A 19,121-nucleotide genomic window follows, 5' to 3' on the forward strand; every position below is an offset into this window, starting at 1 on the left:
GTACAGGCCGTCACCGTCCCACAGGCTCAGGTTGCCCAGCACTACCCTTTGCTGTATAGATGTTGATGACATTTAAGCTGTATCTTTCTGGCTTCTACTTTCAGAACGTCATTTTACCTTTTGGATGTTCTGGGTCACAATTCCCAAAAGCTATGAACGAGCTGCATATTTGATTCCACCTGAATATGAGCTCCTACAAGAGAAAGATCAAACCCACTTGTAGTTGTAATTAAATCCTTTCCCAGGAACAGGGGTGAGGGTGGGGGGGGGAGGGAACATTGCTTCTTGGGAATGCCTGTTGTCAATCTACGATGTAGAGCAATGTCAGTGGGAATGAGCAAAAACAAAATCAAAAGAATTATTTGAAAGATGTCATCAGCGATGGAGGTGATGCCTTTTCCGTCAACAGTGCTGGGATTGCCCATTTGTCCTGGACATCACTAACCATTTAGCTGGTGACGGACGAGGTGGCGTTCACCCACAAAGCCCGTAAGCAGCTGCGCCAACATGAAGGATTGGACAAGAAGGATTAAATTAGTCACCGGAGCAGCTGTTATGGTGAGGGATTGAAAATTTGGATTATTGAGGCAACAACGGAGGTTTTGCTTCACCACATGCATACATTACATCACTCCTTCCTCATATTCAGCCAAACATGTCCCCTTGATCCCCATAGATTTCTGATGTCAGGTTTCTTTCCAAAGGCAGAAGCCAGCAGCTTGTTTCTCATGGTTATGAAACCTACTGGGGTTTTTCCTTCAAGGCAGCTTTTCCATGAAATCTGACTTCTTGGATGATCATGAGATGCGGCACAGCCGGTGCATCATCTGTTCTCACTTCAACCGGCTTGTCGCTGATATTTCTTCACTTCTTCTTCTTCTTCTTGCGTTTGGCAGCTTGGTAGCTTGGTAGCTATCATTATGGTTGTGCCTCGATACCAGTGTACTGGTACTTATTTTGCCGACCTCAGAAAGATGATAGGCTGAGTCAACCCCACCTGGTGTTAATTCACCAGCCAGCAGGGCTCGAACTCAGGACCCTAAGATCCCAAGCCGGCCACCCGAATCGCTAAGCCAACACCAAGCTTATTTCTTCACCGTTTGCTAGCAACCTTTCAATTCGACCTGAACCTTTCATCCTGATCTCTACTCTCGGTGCAACATGGACAGAGATGGGGAAAGCTCTGTTAATTGCATTTCGAATTTCAAAAATGGAATTCTAAATCTGGAAATTCTTCCTTGTTCTTCTTGTGATCTGATCTACTTTTTGAGATTTTTTTGATCTTTTGATCTGGAGGATCACTACAATTGAGGTGGTTACTAACCTGGAAGGGTTCACTTAGGGTAAGGGGTTCAAATCAGTTTACGCTTGTCCACCTCCGCCACCGCAGGTGGACAAAGTTACACTTTCACCTCTGTCTGTTTGTCTGTCTCTCTGTTTGTGAACAGGATATCTCATAAAGTTGTGGACGGATTCGGATGAAGCTTGGTGCACAGCTTCGGTGTTTGACCACGACAAATTGATTCGATTTTGATGAAGATTCGGATCCGGATCTGGATACGATAATTATTTAATTTTTCAAGTGATTCTTCACCATTGAGAGATCGGGCTCAAAAACGACATCTCGCATATTTCAAAAAGTTGTGGACGAGTTATCACGAAAGTTGGTGGATCAGTTGGGTAGGTGACAAGAACAAGTCGATTCGATTTTGGTTAAAGTTCAGATACAGATCCGGCCTATCAGTGCGATACAAAACGTAAACTGTTTAGCCCGGCGGAGGTATGCCCTCTACCGAGTGCCCTTCTAGTTTGGTTATGGGTTTGTGGGTCGCATTTTAGTGCCAATTATGTTTCCCCGAAAAGCATTTAAGAGTAAACCACCAGGTGCGGACTGGCCTCATTTACAATCCAAACCAGGTCGGTGACCATTGTTGAGTCAGATGGGTGTTTCATTGTTAATCTGACATTGACATGTTAGTTCTTTGGCATCTAGCTCAGTTTACTGATGTCAAGACTTCAGGTGCAAAGTACCATTGCCTTCAGTCATGTTTGAAACCCACAGTCTGTGAGATACCAGTCCAGTGTCGTCACAACAATACTTCGTAATTTGGCCAGAATACCTATTGTTTGCAAACAATACATCCTGTGGGATCTGGTAAGATCCATGTTGTAAATGGAACAGTCAGCCTATACTATGTCCTCTCTGGGGAACCGTTTGTTCAGTGATGCAATGCATGCAATGTAAGCACTGCAGCAGGCAGCAGTTGATGTAAGAAAACCTAACTTTGGTGCTGGTCAGCCAAGCCATTTTCAGTTCTATAAGGAATCCAGACATCTTGTTTTATGTAGTCGGATTGAAGACAGAGAGTTCGGATGATAAAGGCTGTGTTTTTCTTCCTCTGTCACTCTTTCAGAAAGCTGAACGCGTTCATCTATGACGCGGCGGTGCTGAATTACATGGCCGCCAAAGATGAAGGTTGTAAGCTGGTGACGATCGGCAGTGGGAAAGTGTTTGCTACGACAGGCTACGGCATCGCACTGAAAAAGGGCTCACGGTGGAAGCGGAGGATCGACCTGGCTTTGCTGCAATTCATCGGAGATGGTACGCCGAGGGCCTTTCCTGCCCTCCGCGTCACTACCGTGTACTCAAGCTGTAATTTTGATTCGTTTTTTGTCCTTAAAAATCGAAGCATGATTGGAATGCGAGGTTCGGCTCTCTGCTGTTGCCTCGACTTCAGCTTTTTTCGTTCCAGTCACTGTGACTGAATAAGAGGAGCCCTCGTGCTGCTTCACACCTGTGGAAACACCGAACATGCTTGGCTCACCTGACTCTTGATTCTGCTTTTGAAGAGTTACCATTTAGATTGCTCTTTGCTTTCTTGACTTAAGGGGTAGACGTTGATATTTCTTCGTATCAATATTAAATAAACTTGCAATTTTGTTTGCTTGGTTCTAAAGTCGAGGTTCATGGAAGAGCTAGGACAATAGAATGGACCAGAATGGCTAGGACAATAGAATAACGAACATGAAGAGCATAGTGGAAAAGGGGAAAATACACTAACAGCAGGGTCGAGGGATACAACAGAGGGAAGGCGAAAGAGGAGGATACAGGGGGTCAGGTCAGGTCAGGTCAGGTATGGGAGCATTCCCCGGAGCAACACGTCGCTGCATCCACTTTCCGCCAGTACTCCAGGAGCCTCCTGACCATCCCGCAGGCAGATGCCTGGCCCATACACAGGGAGTTTATCAAGCTGGATACAATGTCAAACACAGCAATAAGAGGAATGGAAAACCAGGGATGAAAAAAAATGGACCAAAAAGTTGAAAAAGAGGGAGAGGGAGAAGAGAGGGCAGAGGGTGTGGGGCAATAACTTGGAAAGGAGAAGCTGTACTTGGTGAGGGTTAATGAGGTTGCAAAAGATCACTGGTTTGGATGGGGAATGAACTGAGGTGGTGATAAACGGCTACCTTGGAGCTATGGATGGAATAATGAGATTGAACAGACGTAGCATGTCAGTTCCACGGGAGAGAGAAAAGAAGAACGAAAGAGTGGAGCTGAGCAGTCAGCCTGGGACTTTGGGAGTTTTGCTAGAAGAGAGTTACTGGCAGACCGTGTGCACCCAAAAGAAACCTGAGGGAGGGTGCATGGACCAGAAAGGAGGCAGTAGAAGACAGAGAGACTACCGGCGTGTCTGTGATGCGAGAGTAGTTATTTCAAAGCCTCAACTCTCAAACTTTCAGAGAAATTGTAATGTTCTGAACACCGGCATATTTGACATCATATGAAATGATGGAATCACCTTTTGTAAAGGTTTTATATTAATATTGCTATTATTATTATTATTATCATTATTACCCCACAACATGAAATTAGAAGTGTGGTTAAGCAAGTGGTTAACGTCCGTCTGTCCGTCCGTCCGTCTGGCTTATCAGTTTATGGTCGAGGAACAACTTGATTTCAATTGAATGTTATATTTTGAACATGAATCAGAACTTCGATCGGAAATCGAACTTGTAGTTCGGCAGTACTTTGGATCTGAATTTGTCCAGATCGTACATGTGTGGACAGGTGTGAGATAATATCCTGACTGTCTCCCTGTCTGGCAGTCAAACAAAATTGAAAATCATTCCAAGCAGGAAACTTACTGTTTTTTAAGGATGTTGTAAAGGACATAAACAACAGGCACAAAGAACTAATGTAAAGTATTAGATCGGGTGATGCAATAGACACTGGGTAAAATGGTGGTAAAACCCGGAATTAATTCATTTATATGCCTTTAAACCTCTTTAAACCTTTGTTTAAATTGCTTTATATACTTGAACAGTGTAGAACACAAATCACCTTCATAATACTTCCAAGAACCCCTGGTTTAGCAGGACTTAGACATGTTCTATAGGGTGGTGTATAAGGGTGGTTGGTGTTTAAGATTACTTCAATAGCGCTAAACGATCTTTAGAATCTTTGTTTAATTAAAATCGAAATATATACTTGAACATTGCATGGGGTTTCGCACTCTCCAGTTATCATTAGTGTGAGGGTGATCTATGAGTAGTAGAATAGTGGACTGTGTTTCTGAAACTTGCAAGAAACTCCTGGGAAGGTAACATGCTCAGTGAAAGATAATAATGGAGTCGATTGACGATATATATACTGTATATATATATATATATATATATATATATATATATATATATATATATATATATATATATATGTATATCTATCTATAATTCCAGCAACCTCTGTGTGTGTGTGTGTCTGTCTGTTTGTCTGTCTGTTTGTCTGTCTGTCTGTCTGTCTGTCTGTCTGTCTGTCTGCGACCGCCGTTTCTCGACGACCGCCGGTCCGATCTCATTGAAACTTGCCAGGAATATTGCCGGGGACCCACGGATGTGCCTTTTCGAGGTTTGATATCCATCAGACGAGCGGTTCCCAAGTTACGGCCATTTATCTGTCAACCAATGACAAGACACGGTGCTATGACGTCACGAATAACGTCAAAATTAATATTTATTTATTTATTTATTTATTATTATTATTTATTTTGCACGATTGAAACTTGCCAGGAATATTGCTGGGGACCCGCGGATGTGACTTTTCGAGGTTTGAGAGAGAGAGGCTGCACATACTGGCACTCACCTACGGGCACGCACCAACGGGCTCACCCCTATGGGCCCGTACTAGTATATATAAATGTGTATATATACATATATATATATATATATATATGTATAGATATATAAATATGTATATATATGAATGTATATATATATATATGTGTGTGTATATTTTCTGTATATATGTTTATATATATATATATATATATATATATATATATATATATATATATATATATATATATGTATATTTTCTGTATATATGTTTATATATATATATATATATATATATATATATATATATATATATATGTTTATATATATATATATATATGTGTATATTTTCTGTATATATGTTTATATATATATATATATATATATATGTGTATATTTTCTGTATATATGTTTATATATATATATATATATATATATATATATATATATATATATATATATATATATTCTAAGAGTAAGAAGGTACTTCCAACCAAAAGTTAAAAAAAAAAAAAAAACTACATTGACTCCGTCTGTTGTGCTTGATGAGGCCAGCTGCGAAGCTGGCGAAACGTCACCTGAGACCGGGTCTTTTTTCACTTTTTTGTTCAAATTAGCAGAGTCGATCTAGTTGCTTGTTTTTTACTTTAGGTTGGAAGTACCTTCTTCTTTAAAAATGTGTAATCCCAACCACCCCAATCTTATATGTATATATATATATATATATATATATATATATATATATATATATATATATATATATATATATATATATATATATATATATATATATATATATATATATATATATATATATATATATATATATAAACAATTGTGTGTTGCAGTGCTACCAGGAGGGGCTCCATTGTAGAGCATGCGTTAAAACGTCATGGTGAGCTTTCAGGCCCACCTGCATCTTAGACGTATCTTTCACATAGAGTAGCCCTTTCGGAGAGATCTCGTATTTTCTTTACACGGTGAGTGCAGGGTTAAGCAGTTTGTCACATGACAGCTGTTTCTGGTTTATAACTGCCACAGCGGTCTATTTATCATCAACCCTCTGGAGTTCTCACTGCTGGAGTTCAGGATACCTTAAGACAGGTGCTGCAAAAAAGCAACACACTGCCACAGGCATTGAATGTGCCGGGAAGCATTGGCAGAAATGGGCCTGCCTATGGAATTTGAGCTTCAATGATATAACAGTCTTCTAAGAGACGTCTTATTCTCATGCTTCACTGAGACAGGTTCATCAAAGTGTGGAGTAGTTGAACGGTGGTTAGCAAGAGAGCGCTCCATACGCCTACATTGAAAACTGTGCATGGAGAAAATATGGTCGGAGAAGCTTGTCAAAGAAAGAAGAAAATTACTACAATTTGGCCATGGCACTGTCACTTGGCTATGGTGCTGTCACTTTACCACTTCATCTCCTTCTCTTCTCTTATTCAAATGGTTCCTGTATTTCAGAAAAAGAAACATTTCCAAAAAGGTTGGTCAGAGATTCTTTTGGATGCAAAATATGAGTCTCTCAAAAGGAACTTCAAAGCAGGAGGAGGCCTTTAGGCCTCTGAAGTCTGTGCAATGGTTAGTTGTCCATGATCTATACTTTTTAAATCCTGAGCATCGAACAAGGAAGCAGGACATACCATTTTAAAAGTTTTTGGGAAGACTGCTGATCTCCTAAACTCAAAATAGACACTCACCAATTACACCACCAAGTCTAATTGCAATCTTCTGTTTGTAAACTTCTGTATTCCCGTTTCTGCACCTCGAAGTGATTGTTGACGACCGACGTACAGACCGTTGCAGATCCTTTGGACCACTTCGACCTTTACACTCCTCAGACACCTTCGAGGCTGAGACCCTTTTGACCTGCACACCCTCTCGATGCTTTTGACCAGTGAAAATGTGATCTTCACAAAGCTCAATTTTTGCATTGTTGATCGAGGTGGTCGGTCTTATAGCATGCGGTTCATTCTGTACCCTTTCATGTCCATATTGAAATTATTTGCACCAATCACATATGGATGTCTTTTGCAGCAGCCAATCATCCGTGAAGCCCGACAAGCTTGATATTTTATTCAATTAGAAATTTCACAATTGCTCTGTTGCTCCACCCTTTTTGTCATTCTACTTGCTGCCATCTTGATTTCCAGCACACCAAGAAAGCGGGAAAAAGGTGGCTGGGTGAATTGTTTACAATGCAATGAAGAAAAATTCCATCAACAATTATTTACTTACAAACACTAGGACACCTGCTCCCTATGGCAGCGTCAGGAAGGGTGACGTTATTATCCTCTTTGGGGTGCATAGATTACAGTAGATCGAGGCTCGGGGTCCGTTCGTCTATGGGGGATGCAATAAGCATAAAATGCCTCAAGAATGTTGGCATCTCAAGGAGATGGGGATGTGCCAGGCATCTGCCTGGGGGATGGCCAGACGGAGGCCCCTGGAGTACCAGCGTAAAGTGGACCCAGCAACGCACTGCTCCAGCACATGTTCCCATATCTGATCTGATCTGAAGAACGTCGGGTTTCCTCTCTTTCGGTTTAGCGTTAAACAGCAGTCGTGACTATTAAAAAAGGTAATCATACGTGTTTGTGATTTATATTTTTTACTTCCGGTAGGCTTGCCCCACGAAACGCCACGATAAGCTATTTATACATGTTAACATGGAATGTGTCCAAGGATAAAAAAAAAACCCCTTGGGGACAGGGGATATTGTTGGTGTTAATATTATTTTGTAATAACATTAATATTATACTATTATCATTATTGGTATTATTAGTTATTAGAAGCGGCCTTGGAAAAACGCCACGATCAGCTATCTATATACACCTTGACACGGATTTCTTCCAAGGAAATCCCCACCAGGGGAAGGGGGTGAAGTTAAGCTACAACAACCTCCATCGTGTGACCCTTTGTCCTTCTGTCAAGATTGCAGTGCAGCAGATATGTGAAACGATTGTGGGTTTGGTGGTAAAAGCACCAAAATTGGCACAAATCAGGCTAAGAACATATAAATTGATTTTCGCTATCGTGCCAAGCCAGATTTTTCGTTGTTCGAGAAATATGGGCAAAAATCCAAGATGGCTGCCACCGCTGGTTGTGAAATTTTAAAATCGCAATATCTTTGCCAACAATTGACATAGAAGTTGTATAATGTGTTTATATCTATGTTTTCATACCCATATAAACTGACTAAATACTCAGATTGTACATGAAGTGTTCCATTCTTCGTATAAATGGAATATGACTGCCAAAATGTGTAGATTTTGTGTAATTAATTCTGAAATAATCAAATTCGAATGTTATTTGGATAATATATTTTTATATTTATAGCCATGAGCAAGCACTCCATTAAGAGCACAATATTATGAATTTAAACATTATACATGTACATTCAACTGCATTTCAGGTGAATAACCAGGTTTGAACATGTCGGCCGAGAAGAAATGTAAGCTTATCCATGGAGTTCCCAAATCCTATTGACTGGACATCAGTGTTCCCAAACCTATTGACTGGACAATGTGTCGTCTTTGCCAAAGTGTTACATCTGAAGTGCTCCATTGCCCAGCAAAATCAAGGAAAGCTCGTGGTGTTGGTGCAGGTTACAAAACCCTGGGGGACAATTTGACAATTTTCAGTGAAATGAAACAACAACCTATTCTAGTTGACATATCACAACTCGATGATGGTACTGGTATTGGAAATACACTGGAAGCACACGAGGCCCAGTGGCACAATTCATGCAGATTGAAGTGCTCATCTAGTCGTATAGCCAGATTGGAATCAACAACTGCACATACATCATTCCATGGCACAGGCATCTCTTTGTTCCAAAATAGAGCTACTGAATCAGATAGTACAGAACGAGAGAGAACTCCAACAGAGAACTCTGGTAGAATTGAACATTCCAGTTCACACTACAGCCTACCAGAATCGTATACAAATGTAAAGCCAGTTTCACTAAGAACGAAGGAACCAGTGATACCCCCAACTGAAGATCATCCTGCAACAAATGACGTCCTTCTGAAAACTGCATTAGGAGATGAACACGTTTGGCTGGAAAAAAAACAAGGGAGCAGCGAAGTGATAACACCCAAAGCATGGACGACCCAATTTCGTGGTCTGCATATCACGGCAATCGTCACACTGAACACATAGAGCCAAGCGTCAATTCTCTCTTACCTCTAATTCCAGATGATTCGAAATCCATTGGAATGATTCAACATTCAATGGACGTTGTCAAGCAGGCGGTGGAATTCCTGAACCCAGGACAGGTTCCAGTAGTAACGCTAGATCAACCACTGTTCGCCATCGCTAAAACCATTCAATGGAATTGGCCGGAGTTGTATGGAGAAGACAAGTTTGTCGTTATGCTTGGAGGGCTCCATATCGAGATGGCATATATATATCGACAATCGGGGATTTCCTGGATGGGAGTGGATGGACCAGCGCCTTAGCAGGTGCAGATGTCACTACGCCAGGAAAAGCAGAATCTCTTCTCAAATCATCCCATGTAAAACGAGCCAGGCATGTACACATCGTCACATGCAGTACTCTATGGATACTTCTCCATCAGGCATATGACGAATACTGCCAAACAGAATGTTCTCTCATGTAACATCAATCGGGATGTTTCATCACTGTCGCCTTGTCCACAGGAAGAAGCCGACACCAGAATGTTTCTCCATGTTGCAGATGCACTCGAGAAAGGCTACCGGAAAGTGATGATTCGAACTGTTGATACTGATGTGCTGATTCTGGCAGTGTATTCTGCTTCATTCGCGACAGACGCTGAAATATGGTTGGCATTCGGCGTTGGAAAGAATCTGCGATATATTCCTGCTCACCAAATTGCAAAGGAAATGGGAGAGGAGCGATCTTGAGCCCTGCCAATGTTTCACGCCTTTACGGGGTGTGACACAACATCTTCGTTTGCTGGTGGAGGGAAAAAGACGGCGTTCCAGTTGTGGAAAGCACTTCCAGAAATTACACCGGTATTCGCTCACTATATGGCATCTCCTAATGAGTTTGACGAAACGAAGATGGCACCATTTGAGAAGTTTGTGATCCTGTTGTATGATAAAAACGTCCTCAGAAGTCAGTGTAGATTTAGCCAGAAAGTATATGTTCACCGCAAAAGGCAGGCCAATAGATGCGATTCTACCAACTGAAGCTGCCCTGTTCGAAAACACCAAACGTGCAGTACACCAGGCTGGATTTGTATGGGGACAGATGCACATGCGGTCACCAGATGTTCCATCGCCAAGTTCCTGGTGGTGGAGAAGAAGTCCGACGCTCAAATGGGAGCCTAGTTGGACAGTACTACCAGAAACTGCGGCCTCGTGCTCAGAACTACTGAAGTGTGGGTGCCAAAATAGATGCGTCGGACACTGTAAATGCGTAAAAGCAGCATTGAAGTGTACATCACTGTGCCGGTGTAGCGGAAACTGTGAACAAAATGGAAATGAACGAGATGGTTGAGGACCTCAAGCCAGAGCTATGATTGTCACCGTGTGGAGATAAATGAAACGCATACATTTTAGTGGATTGTTTTAAAGTCGGATTTGACATTTTATTTCTACTATGTTATTGACATTTTATTTAATATTTTCTCACGTAATACTGCTATTATGTTGTGCAATCATGCGTTTATTTCCAATTGAACACAATTATTGAGATTTATTTTCAGTCAGGATTGTGTGTTTTGAAAGTGATACATGTACATACAAATATGATGTTGTGTTATTAAATGTTATTTGTTATTCATCACAACATGTGATTATATTTGTTTATGTGTAATTACGTTTTGTGTTCAAGCAATCAAAAGTATTACTGTGTATGGTTTCTGGTCAAAAGTTCTTAATGAAAGTATTGTGTTCATGGCGTTGAAACTATTGTTTTATAGCTTGAATTATTGAAAGTTTGATGTTTATTGTAAATGTTTTAAATGATCATGATGATGTTTGACTTCATTTTATTTTGCTCTTAATGAACTCTTTATGCCTGGGAGCCTGGGGTGTATCAACAAACGACATTCTGATTCGATTTATAGTTCAGAATCGATTAGTCGCATAAAATCAGCTCATTTTGGCAGTCATATACCACTTATACTAGCACGGAAGCATGTTATGTTCAATCTGAGTGTCTATTCAGTTTCTATGGGTATGAAAACATAGGTATAGACAACTTATACAACTTTCTATGTCAATTATTGGTAAAGATATGGCGATTTTAAAATTTCACAACCAACGGTGGTGGCCATCTTGGATTTTTGCCCATATTTCTCGTACAACGAAAAATCTGGCTTGGCACTATAGCTAAAATCAATTTATATGTTCTTATGATGAACTGTGCCAATTTTGGTGCTTTTACCACCAAACCCACAATCGTTCTGATATTATACACATATCCGCCGCACTATTGGTTGAGATTGGATAAGTAACAACCAAATGTATCGCAGTCAGACAGACAGACAGACAGACAGACGGACACCAAATTACGTATTATCGTATGATTACTCTGACTTTTTGTAAACAGAAGTTCAGGTCAAATCTGGAGCACCCTCACCCTTTGATAAATAAATAAATAAATAATCATCACTTTAGTAACTTACCATCATGTTCTGAATGTGGAGTAAAGGATTTTTTTTTTAATTTTGATGTACCACATACTCTTCTCAGAGCATCAGCGCTGCTGAAGCAGTTTCTTGGCAAGGGTTATACTGGGTGGTTTGGCATTGCCTTCCCAGCATTGTTTAATCTGTGCTCCTCTGTATCCCCTTAAATGTTGAGTTTCAAGCAAGGAGGCAGCACATACCATTTTGTTATGACTCGGCTGGGATTTGAACCGCCAACGTCCCAGCCTCAGAGCAAATGCTCTAACCATTATGCTCCCGAGTCTGTTAGCAAAGGATTACAATAGTGTTGGGTGATTTTTTTTGCAAACTACAATATCTGGCACGTGAAAGCGAGAAAAAAAAGACACAATGTTTCTTTATTTTACTTTTACTGCTTCCAAATGGTGCAAATACGTATGGAAGGAATTCGGTGTGAAAACGGTGAGCTGTAACTCTGGGCAAAAGTTAGCAAGGCAAGGTGAACTGTCTGAAACAAAAATGGGATAAATCATCACGAAAAGTATCAAATGTGTCAGCATTCAACCAAACGTACAGCAAAGCTCTGTAAATAAATGACTTCCAAACTCGGGGAGAGAGGATGAGTGGGGGACAGGAGAGATTTGGGGGGTGGGGGTGCAGAAAGGCTGTGCATTGCACCAGTGAGCAACGATGGATGGTTGTATATGCGAAACATCTCCAAATTGTTGGATGCAGGATTACCAGGAAAATTGAATTGAACAAATGTACTTCGTCACCGTCACCAATTACATAGGTATATGTACACGTACTTAGTCTTAAGGGCATAATACGTTCGGTCAAAGGCGCAATGACACTTCACTAATGACAACACCTTTTCAGACCTGGTATCATAATCAGCAAGACTGAATTTTTTCAAGAAAATCGAATACACAACCACACACTTGCATAGCTGTTGGATACCAAAAGAGGAAGAAAGCAAAACGAGAACCTCCTATGGCAAAAAAATAACTAAATATATAATGCAGAGCAATGAAAGTGAAATTAATTACAAGACAAACAAGTGAAGTAAGAAGAGTGAAGAGAACAGGAAGAAGAAAAGTTAGAAATTAAAGGCAATTATTTTCAGCCCCCACTGATATAATTCATATTCATTTGGGGATCAACCACACTCGAGAGACGGAATTGTGTCAGCAAGGGTTTTAATAGGAGGAGGAAAAGAGGAAGAAGGGGATTGGAAAGAGTCTCCTTCATTTTGTTCTTTCGACCATTATTCCTTTTCAGGGTTGGCAGCTCAGAATTTCCTTCCCCGTGTTGCTTGCTGTGTCTGCTACCTCCTCCGTCCTTACTCCCACCGGTTCCATATCCTTTAACATAAAGTCCCTTCATTGCAGCCTTTGTCTCCTTCTGCTGCTTTTTCCATCCACCGGTTTCTACCAAACAGGTCTAACTGTGTCCCTCTCTCGGTCATTCTCAACACGTGTCCTTGCCACATCAACCTCCATCCTCGAATTTCTTCTGATACCTTCCCAACACCAACGTTGGAGTTAAAGGAGTAAAGGACAGCGAAGAATACAATCAAGGTAGGCAAAGAAAAGAGGTTCAGAGTACAAAGCGATGTGAGAGGAAAAAGAGATTTGACACCTTTCGGATTGCTGAATTATTTCTGCATTAGAGAACCCCAAATTGTCCTGCTTGGGATCTTAAACACCTTGGACAGCTGAAGACCTCTTAATAAATCTTCTAAGAGGATGTTCGATCAGCCAGGTATGACCGTCTATGCAATCCTTACATGACAAACAGTTCATCAGGTTTCAAGTCACGTGTCCGCTGTTCCAGCAATGCAGACATAATGAATCGTCTATGTATTTTGGCCCAGGAAGAGTGAGGGTTTTATTGCTAATTGCCATCTGTTATTGCTCCCGAATTAATTTTCAAACGAAGTTCATTTGATTTTACCCTTACGTTGAATTAATGTGATTTCTCTCAAGCGACGTAATCGCTTCCGCCACTTATATTAAGCCTGAGACACATCAGTCAATATTGGGTGATAATGTAAATGGAGTGCAGATAATCAGCTGGTGTCCAACGTCATTACAGGAATGTCAGGTTCGATTTCCAACAAAGCCATGGCAGACAGATTAACGTCTGACTCCTACGACAGACCGTCGCAGGAAAGAGGTGTCGTTTGATTGGAAACTCCTCAGGGCATTCGAGACACACTCAGATCTTTGATGTTGAAAGGAAAACTGAGGGCCTACCTTAAAGGATTACAAGAATATCCACAAATATGGAAACAAAACTGGTTGACTAAGAGTAACATTTCTGGTAAGCTTCTTCCATCTATTTATACTAATAAAAGGCAATGTGTGTGTCAGCCTATCAGTGTGTCAGTGTGTGTGTGTGTGTGTGTGTGTGTGTGTGTGTGTGTGTGTGTGTGTGTGTGTGTGTGTGTGTGTGTGTGTGTGTGTCTCCTCCACAACTCCAAAACGATAAAACCAAGCAGCCTGAAACTTTGCAAGCATTCGAAGAAAACTCTAAGGAAGTGCAAGAGTGAAAATTGGGTGTTTGGGTTCATTAAAAACAACCCTTTTGAAGATAATTTAGGGGGTGCTCATTATAAAAAAAAAAATTTTAAATAAGCCTTGGCAGCACGCCATCCTGGTCAGCCCTCTGTGGTTGCTGGAGTCTTCAGCCGCCATTTTGTTTGGCCGATTCAAACACGCCTCTCTCACGGACTAATTACCTCTGCTACCGAAGGTGAAGGAGATTATGTGAAGGATTCTATTTGTTAATTGCCGGAATCCTTCGGATTTTGGCAATTATGTTGGTCGGTTGTGTGTGTCATTCTGTGTGTCTGTCTGTGTGTTTGTCTGTTTGTTTGTTTACCCTGTAGCAGCCACACCGTTTCAGCGATCTTGACCAAACTGGGTACAGACGTCGGCCATGGTCCAACTTAGACACTTGTCGTTTTTGGTGAATCGAGGTCAAAGGTCAAGGTCAAGGTCACCGAAAAACCGAAATTCTTATTTTCGCAATAACGTCCGCTAAAATGGTTGTATCGACTTCAAACCAAATCCAAAATGTGCATCTTCTAATACTGATCCAACCACATGTCTCATTGGGGGTGTCACACCAACACCCTTCTTAGCGGTCGGGGGTCGAATGTCGGGGGTCGAGTCAAAAATTTCAAATTGCGATAAAAACGCCATTTCAAATCCTATTGACTGCCAAGTTATGATCATGACCAAACTGAGTGCTATAACTCATTATACATTAGCACTATCGACTTATAAGAACCAAAGTGATTTCCAGGTTTTTTGTTTTTCAGAGATCATGGAGATAAGACAAAGTTATTCCGGCAATTCCTTGCTCAACGAGCAATTTTATTTGTTTGTTTGTTTGTTTGTTTATGTAGAGGATATCTCAAAAAGTTGTGGACGGATCCAGGTGAAATATTGTGGACAGGTTCGGTGTGTGACAAGCACGGACTGATTAGATTTTGGTGAAGTTCCAGATCCGGATCCGACTGCTAGAAGTTTTTTTTAAGTGATTCTTCACCATTGAGAGATAGCGCGAAACCGATATATAACACGATATCCCAAAAAGTTGAGGACAGATTCGGATGAAACTTGGTGGGCAGGTTGGTTGTGTGACAAGGAAGAATTAGTTCGATTTTGGTGAGGATCCGGATCTGGATCTGGACACGAGAATTATTTAATTTTTAAGTGATTCTTCACCATTGATCGGGCCAAAAACGATGTAGTGCTGTATCGCATGATATTTCAAAAATGTACTGGGCCCGATATGTTCTCGTGGATCAGGCATTGCGTGGCGGAGGTATGCGCTCTACTGAGTGCCCTTCTAGTAATACATGTAAAGGCTAGGTGCAATAAATATTCCTCACTTGTCATTGAAACTAAGAGCTCTAAATATAATCAGACTCAAAATCAGATGTGCGAGGAAGGGACTCGGACTCCAAACATGATAAATTGGTGTTTTCATCATTTCTCAATACGTCCACTGAAGAAGGGTTGGAGAACAAACACAATAAGGAAACGGATTATTATCAATTTAACAGCCCTTTTTATTGCTTTTGAAATCCACACCCACAGGTGTGTTGCTCTCATATAAAATAGGTATTTGTTCGTTTGTCTCCTTGAGTTACTTAATGCTTTCATGGTACACACTCCCCACAAAGCAACCCTGGAACTTAACATTCTCTTGCTCGCTGTCCATGCAGGTGACATTGATGACCTGGAAATGATCTGGCTCTCTGGCCTGTGCCACAACGAGCGTAATGAGGCCATGAGCAGTAAGCTGGATGTTGATAACATGGCGGGCGTCTTCTTCATGCTTGTGGTCGCCATGCTTCTCAGCATCGTGGTTTTTGTCGGGGAAAACTTCTTTTTCCGTGTTGGAAGACATTGCTGCAACGAGGATGCAGACATGCCCCCGGGTCTCCTATTCATCATTAGCCGGGTGAGAGCGCCTCTGTTATGTGTATAATCATGATCGTACACCGCTCCTTCCCAATTCCATATCTTGGTGATGCATGACGTCATTGCCAGGCACCGAAGGAAGGGAGTACTCATCAGTTTTTACTCCGTTTGTTTGTTTTCTTGTTTGTTTGTTTGGTTGTTTGTTTGTTTGTTTGTCCGCGCGATATCTCAGCCATCCTTTGATCTTGGAAGCTGAAATTTGGGGACAAAAGTGAAGATGTGCTTTGGAAAAAATATTACTTTTAATATTTTTGATGAATGAATTAATTGATTAATTATTTAATTATTATTGATTTATTAAGTGCTTATTCTATTTTTATTTCTCATCATGGCAATATCTCAGGCATATTTTGAGCTTGGAAGCTGAAATTTGGACATTTATTAAGTGCTTTGGACATTCATTAATTGATTATTTACTTAATAAATTAATTTGGACATTTATTAATTTGGACAATTAATTTGGACTTAATAAATTTGGACATTTATTAATTGATTATTTACTTAATTGTTCTCGATTTATTTACAAACTTTTTTATTTAATTTCTCATCTGGGCAATATCTCATGCACCTTTTGAGCAAGGAGGCTGATATTTGAACATGACAGTGACCAAGTTATTTGGCGGCATGGACTAGTTGTGATTTATTTGATTTATTTATTGATTTATTTATTAATCAATTAATTATTTTCTTTCTTGCTTGTCCGGGCGATATGTCAGCCATCCTTTGAGCAAGGAAGCTGAAATTTGGGGACAAAAGTGAACATGCACTTTGGCAAAAATGTTATTTTTTATATTTTTTGATAAATGAATTAATTGATTAATTACTTAATTATTATTGATTTATTAGGTGCTTATTTTTTTTATTTCTCATCATGGCAATATCTCAGGCATATTTTGAGCTTGGAAGCTGAAATTTGGACATGACAGTGACCAAGCGATTTGGCTATAAAGAGTATTTTTGATTTTTTTGATTAATCATTTCATCGATTGATTATTCATTTCTTGATTAATTAATTAATTTTCAAAAAGTTACAGATTCGGATGAAGCAGTGGTAGTTTAGGTATGCTATTCATCAATTCATTGAGAAATTAATTCTTTTATGATTATTTATTTATTTATTTTAATTATGCCATTAATCAATTGATCAATCAATTATTGTACACCTCTCCCTCCCAATTCCAACTCCATGTGCTGCAAGGCGGCATCGCCAGAGGATTTGTTATTTTTATATTTGGCATTGGGGCGGTGTACTTTGTACCTCTACCTGTTGTGCATAATTTTCCAGGTTATTGTTTATAATTTTTGTTTGCTTTTTAGAAATACTGATAATTTCATGATTTCATTGCGCAAACTTTCATTCTGCAGTCGAGCTGATGAAAATTTATACTTTTTTTTTTTTTTGAAAGAAGAAAAAGCACTTCCAACCAAAAGTAAACTACATCTACTCCGCTGATTTGAGCAATAAGCAAGAGCAGACCTGGTCTCAAGTAACATTCCACCTGCTTCACAGCAGGCTTCCTCAGGCCCAGAGACCCCAAGCCAATAGACGTGTCCGTTTTTATTTCCAATACGACAGCTCATTTCCAATCACGTGCTGGTGCACAAGGTCAAATGGAGGAATGCTTTTTTGTATTTTATTTTGCAAACCTGAAGCAAAACAAATGTCAAATCATATCATCGATGGTCTGCTCTGCTCTTTCTTTAGATTTTTTTTTAATTTCGAGCTCAACTGGAATGTACTTCCAGGGAGTTTATGGGATAGCACGTAGTCCGTCTGTCCGTCCGTCCACAAATATTTTCAACTTCTTCTCTGAAACTACACATACGATTTCGATGAAACTTTACCACAACATTCATCAGCGTGAATGGACCAAAGTTTGTTCATGGTATTAAAAAAATTCGGCCTGAAGGGAGTTTGCAGGGGTTTCCCCCAAAATAGTTCCCAGTTTACAGGGGGGGTTGCCCCCTCCCCCCAGTGATATTTGCTTTCTTCTCAGAAACGACATGCACAATTCCGATGAAACTTGACCGCCGCCTTCATCACTTGTGATGTACCAACGTTTATTCATGACTTTAGAAAAATCGGGCTCCAAGGGGGTGTAAGGGTGTTGCCCACCCCCACCCCCCCCCAAAATATGTATGAGCTTTCTTCTCCGAAACTACACAAACAATTTCGAGAAAATAAAACAATCGATTATTCTGACTATTGTGCCTGATGAAGCCGGTTGTGAAGCCGGCGAAACGTTGCCATGAGACCGGATCTGCTCTCTCTTTTTTGCTCAAATTAGTGGAGTCAAATATTGCTCAAAAATAGTTTTTACTTTTTGTTGGAAGTGCCTTCTTCTTCTTTAAAAATGTGTCATCCCAACCTCCCCACTCTTATGCAGTATATATATATATATATTGTTGCGGGACGGCGAGGTCGGGTGAGAAGACCACTAGGTGGGGGAAACTACGTCGATTCCCACCAGACTCCCTGGAATTGTAGGCGTCACTCATGGATAATTCCATGAAGCGGCGGGTCGCTTAACTGACCGTGGACGCCAATACCTCAACCGTGTGGTGGAGGGTCCTCCTGTCTAGAATCAAGTTACCTAATTAACCACGCGATTTCAACTCACGGGGAACCACGCCCTCAGTACGCCTTGCCCGAACCGGATCACCTTTCTGGATCGGATGCAGCCGAGCGGCACTGCCAAGGACGTACCGGCTCGAAGGAATGGATTGTTGGGAATAAAGACCTGGCTAACCTTAGATCTGAACCATGCTGGACCAATGGAGGAAAAGACAAAGGCGAGCTGGGAACATTTCTGCAATGATTATTTATTTACAATAAGCGGGGAAAAGCATGTGGCACAACAAAAAGGTTGATTCAGTATGTAATGCAGGGGAAAGATGAGAGAGGT

At 40.6% G+C, this 19,121-nt stretch overlaps 2 protein-coding genes and 1 pseudogene across 3 annotated transcripts in view; all 3 read left to right on the plus strand.

Annotated features, from left to right (window-relative positions):
* LOC147010090 (protein FAM200C-like) overlaps positions 1-19,121 on the plus strand; it is a 527,036-nt gene that overhangs the window by 373,151 nt on the left and 134,764 nt on the right. The gene's annotated exons all lie outside the window — the stretch shown is intronic.
* Positions 1-19,121, plus strand: part of LOC147010092 (glutamate receptor ionotropic, NMDA 2B-like) — a 244,428-nt gene that overhangs the window by 197,687 nt on the left and 27,620 nt on the right. Inside the window, exons 11-12 of the mRNA XM_085862546.1 lie at positions 2,415-2,602; positions 15,957-16,195. Coding sequence (XP_085718672.1) covers positions 2,415-2,602; positions 15,957-16,195 — 427 coding nt within the window. The remainder of the gene's footprint in view (positions 1-2,414; positions 2,603-15,956; positions 16,196-19,121) is intronic.
* LOC147010094 (uncharacterized) lies at positions 9,651-10,602 on the plus strand (annotated as a pseudogene).

The sequence above is a fragment of the Eptatretus burgeri genome, chromosome 17 (assembly GCF_056783735.1).
Source record: "Eptatretus burgeri isolate ZD-2024b chromosome 17, Ebu_testis_v1, whole genome shotgun sequence".
Classification (NCBI taxonomy): domain Eukaryota; kingdom Metazoa; phylum Chordata; class Myxini; order Myxiniformes; family Myxinidae; genus Eptatretus; species Eptatretus burgeri.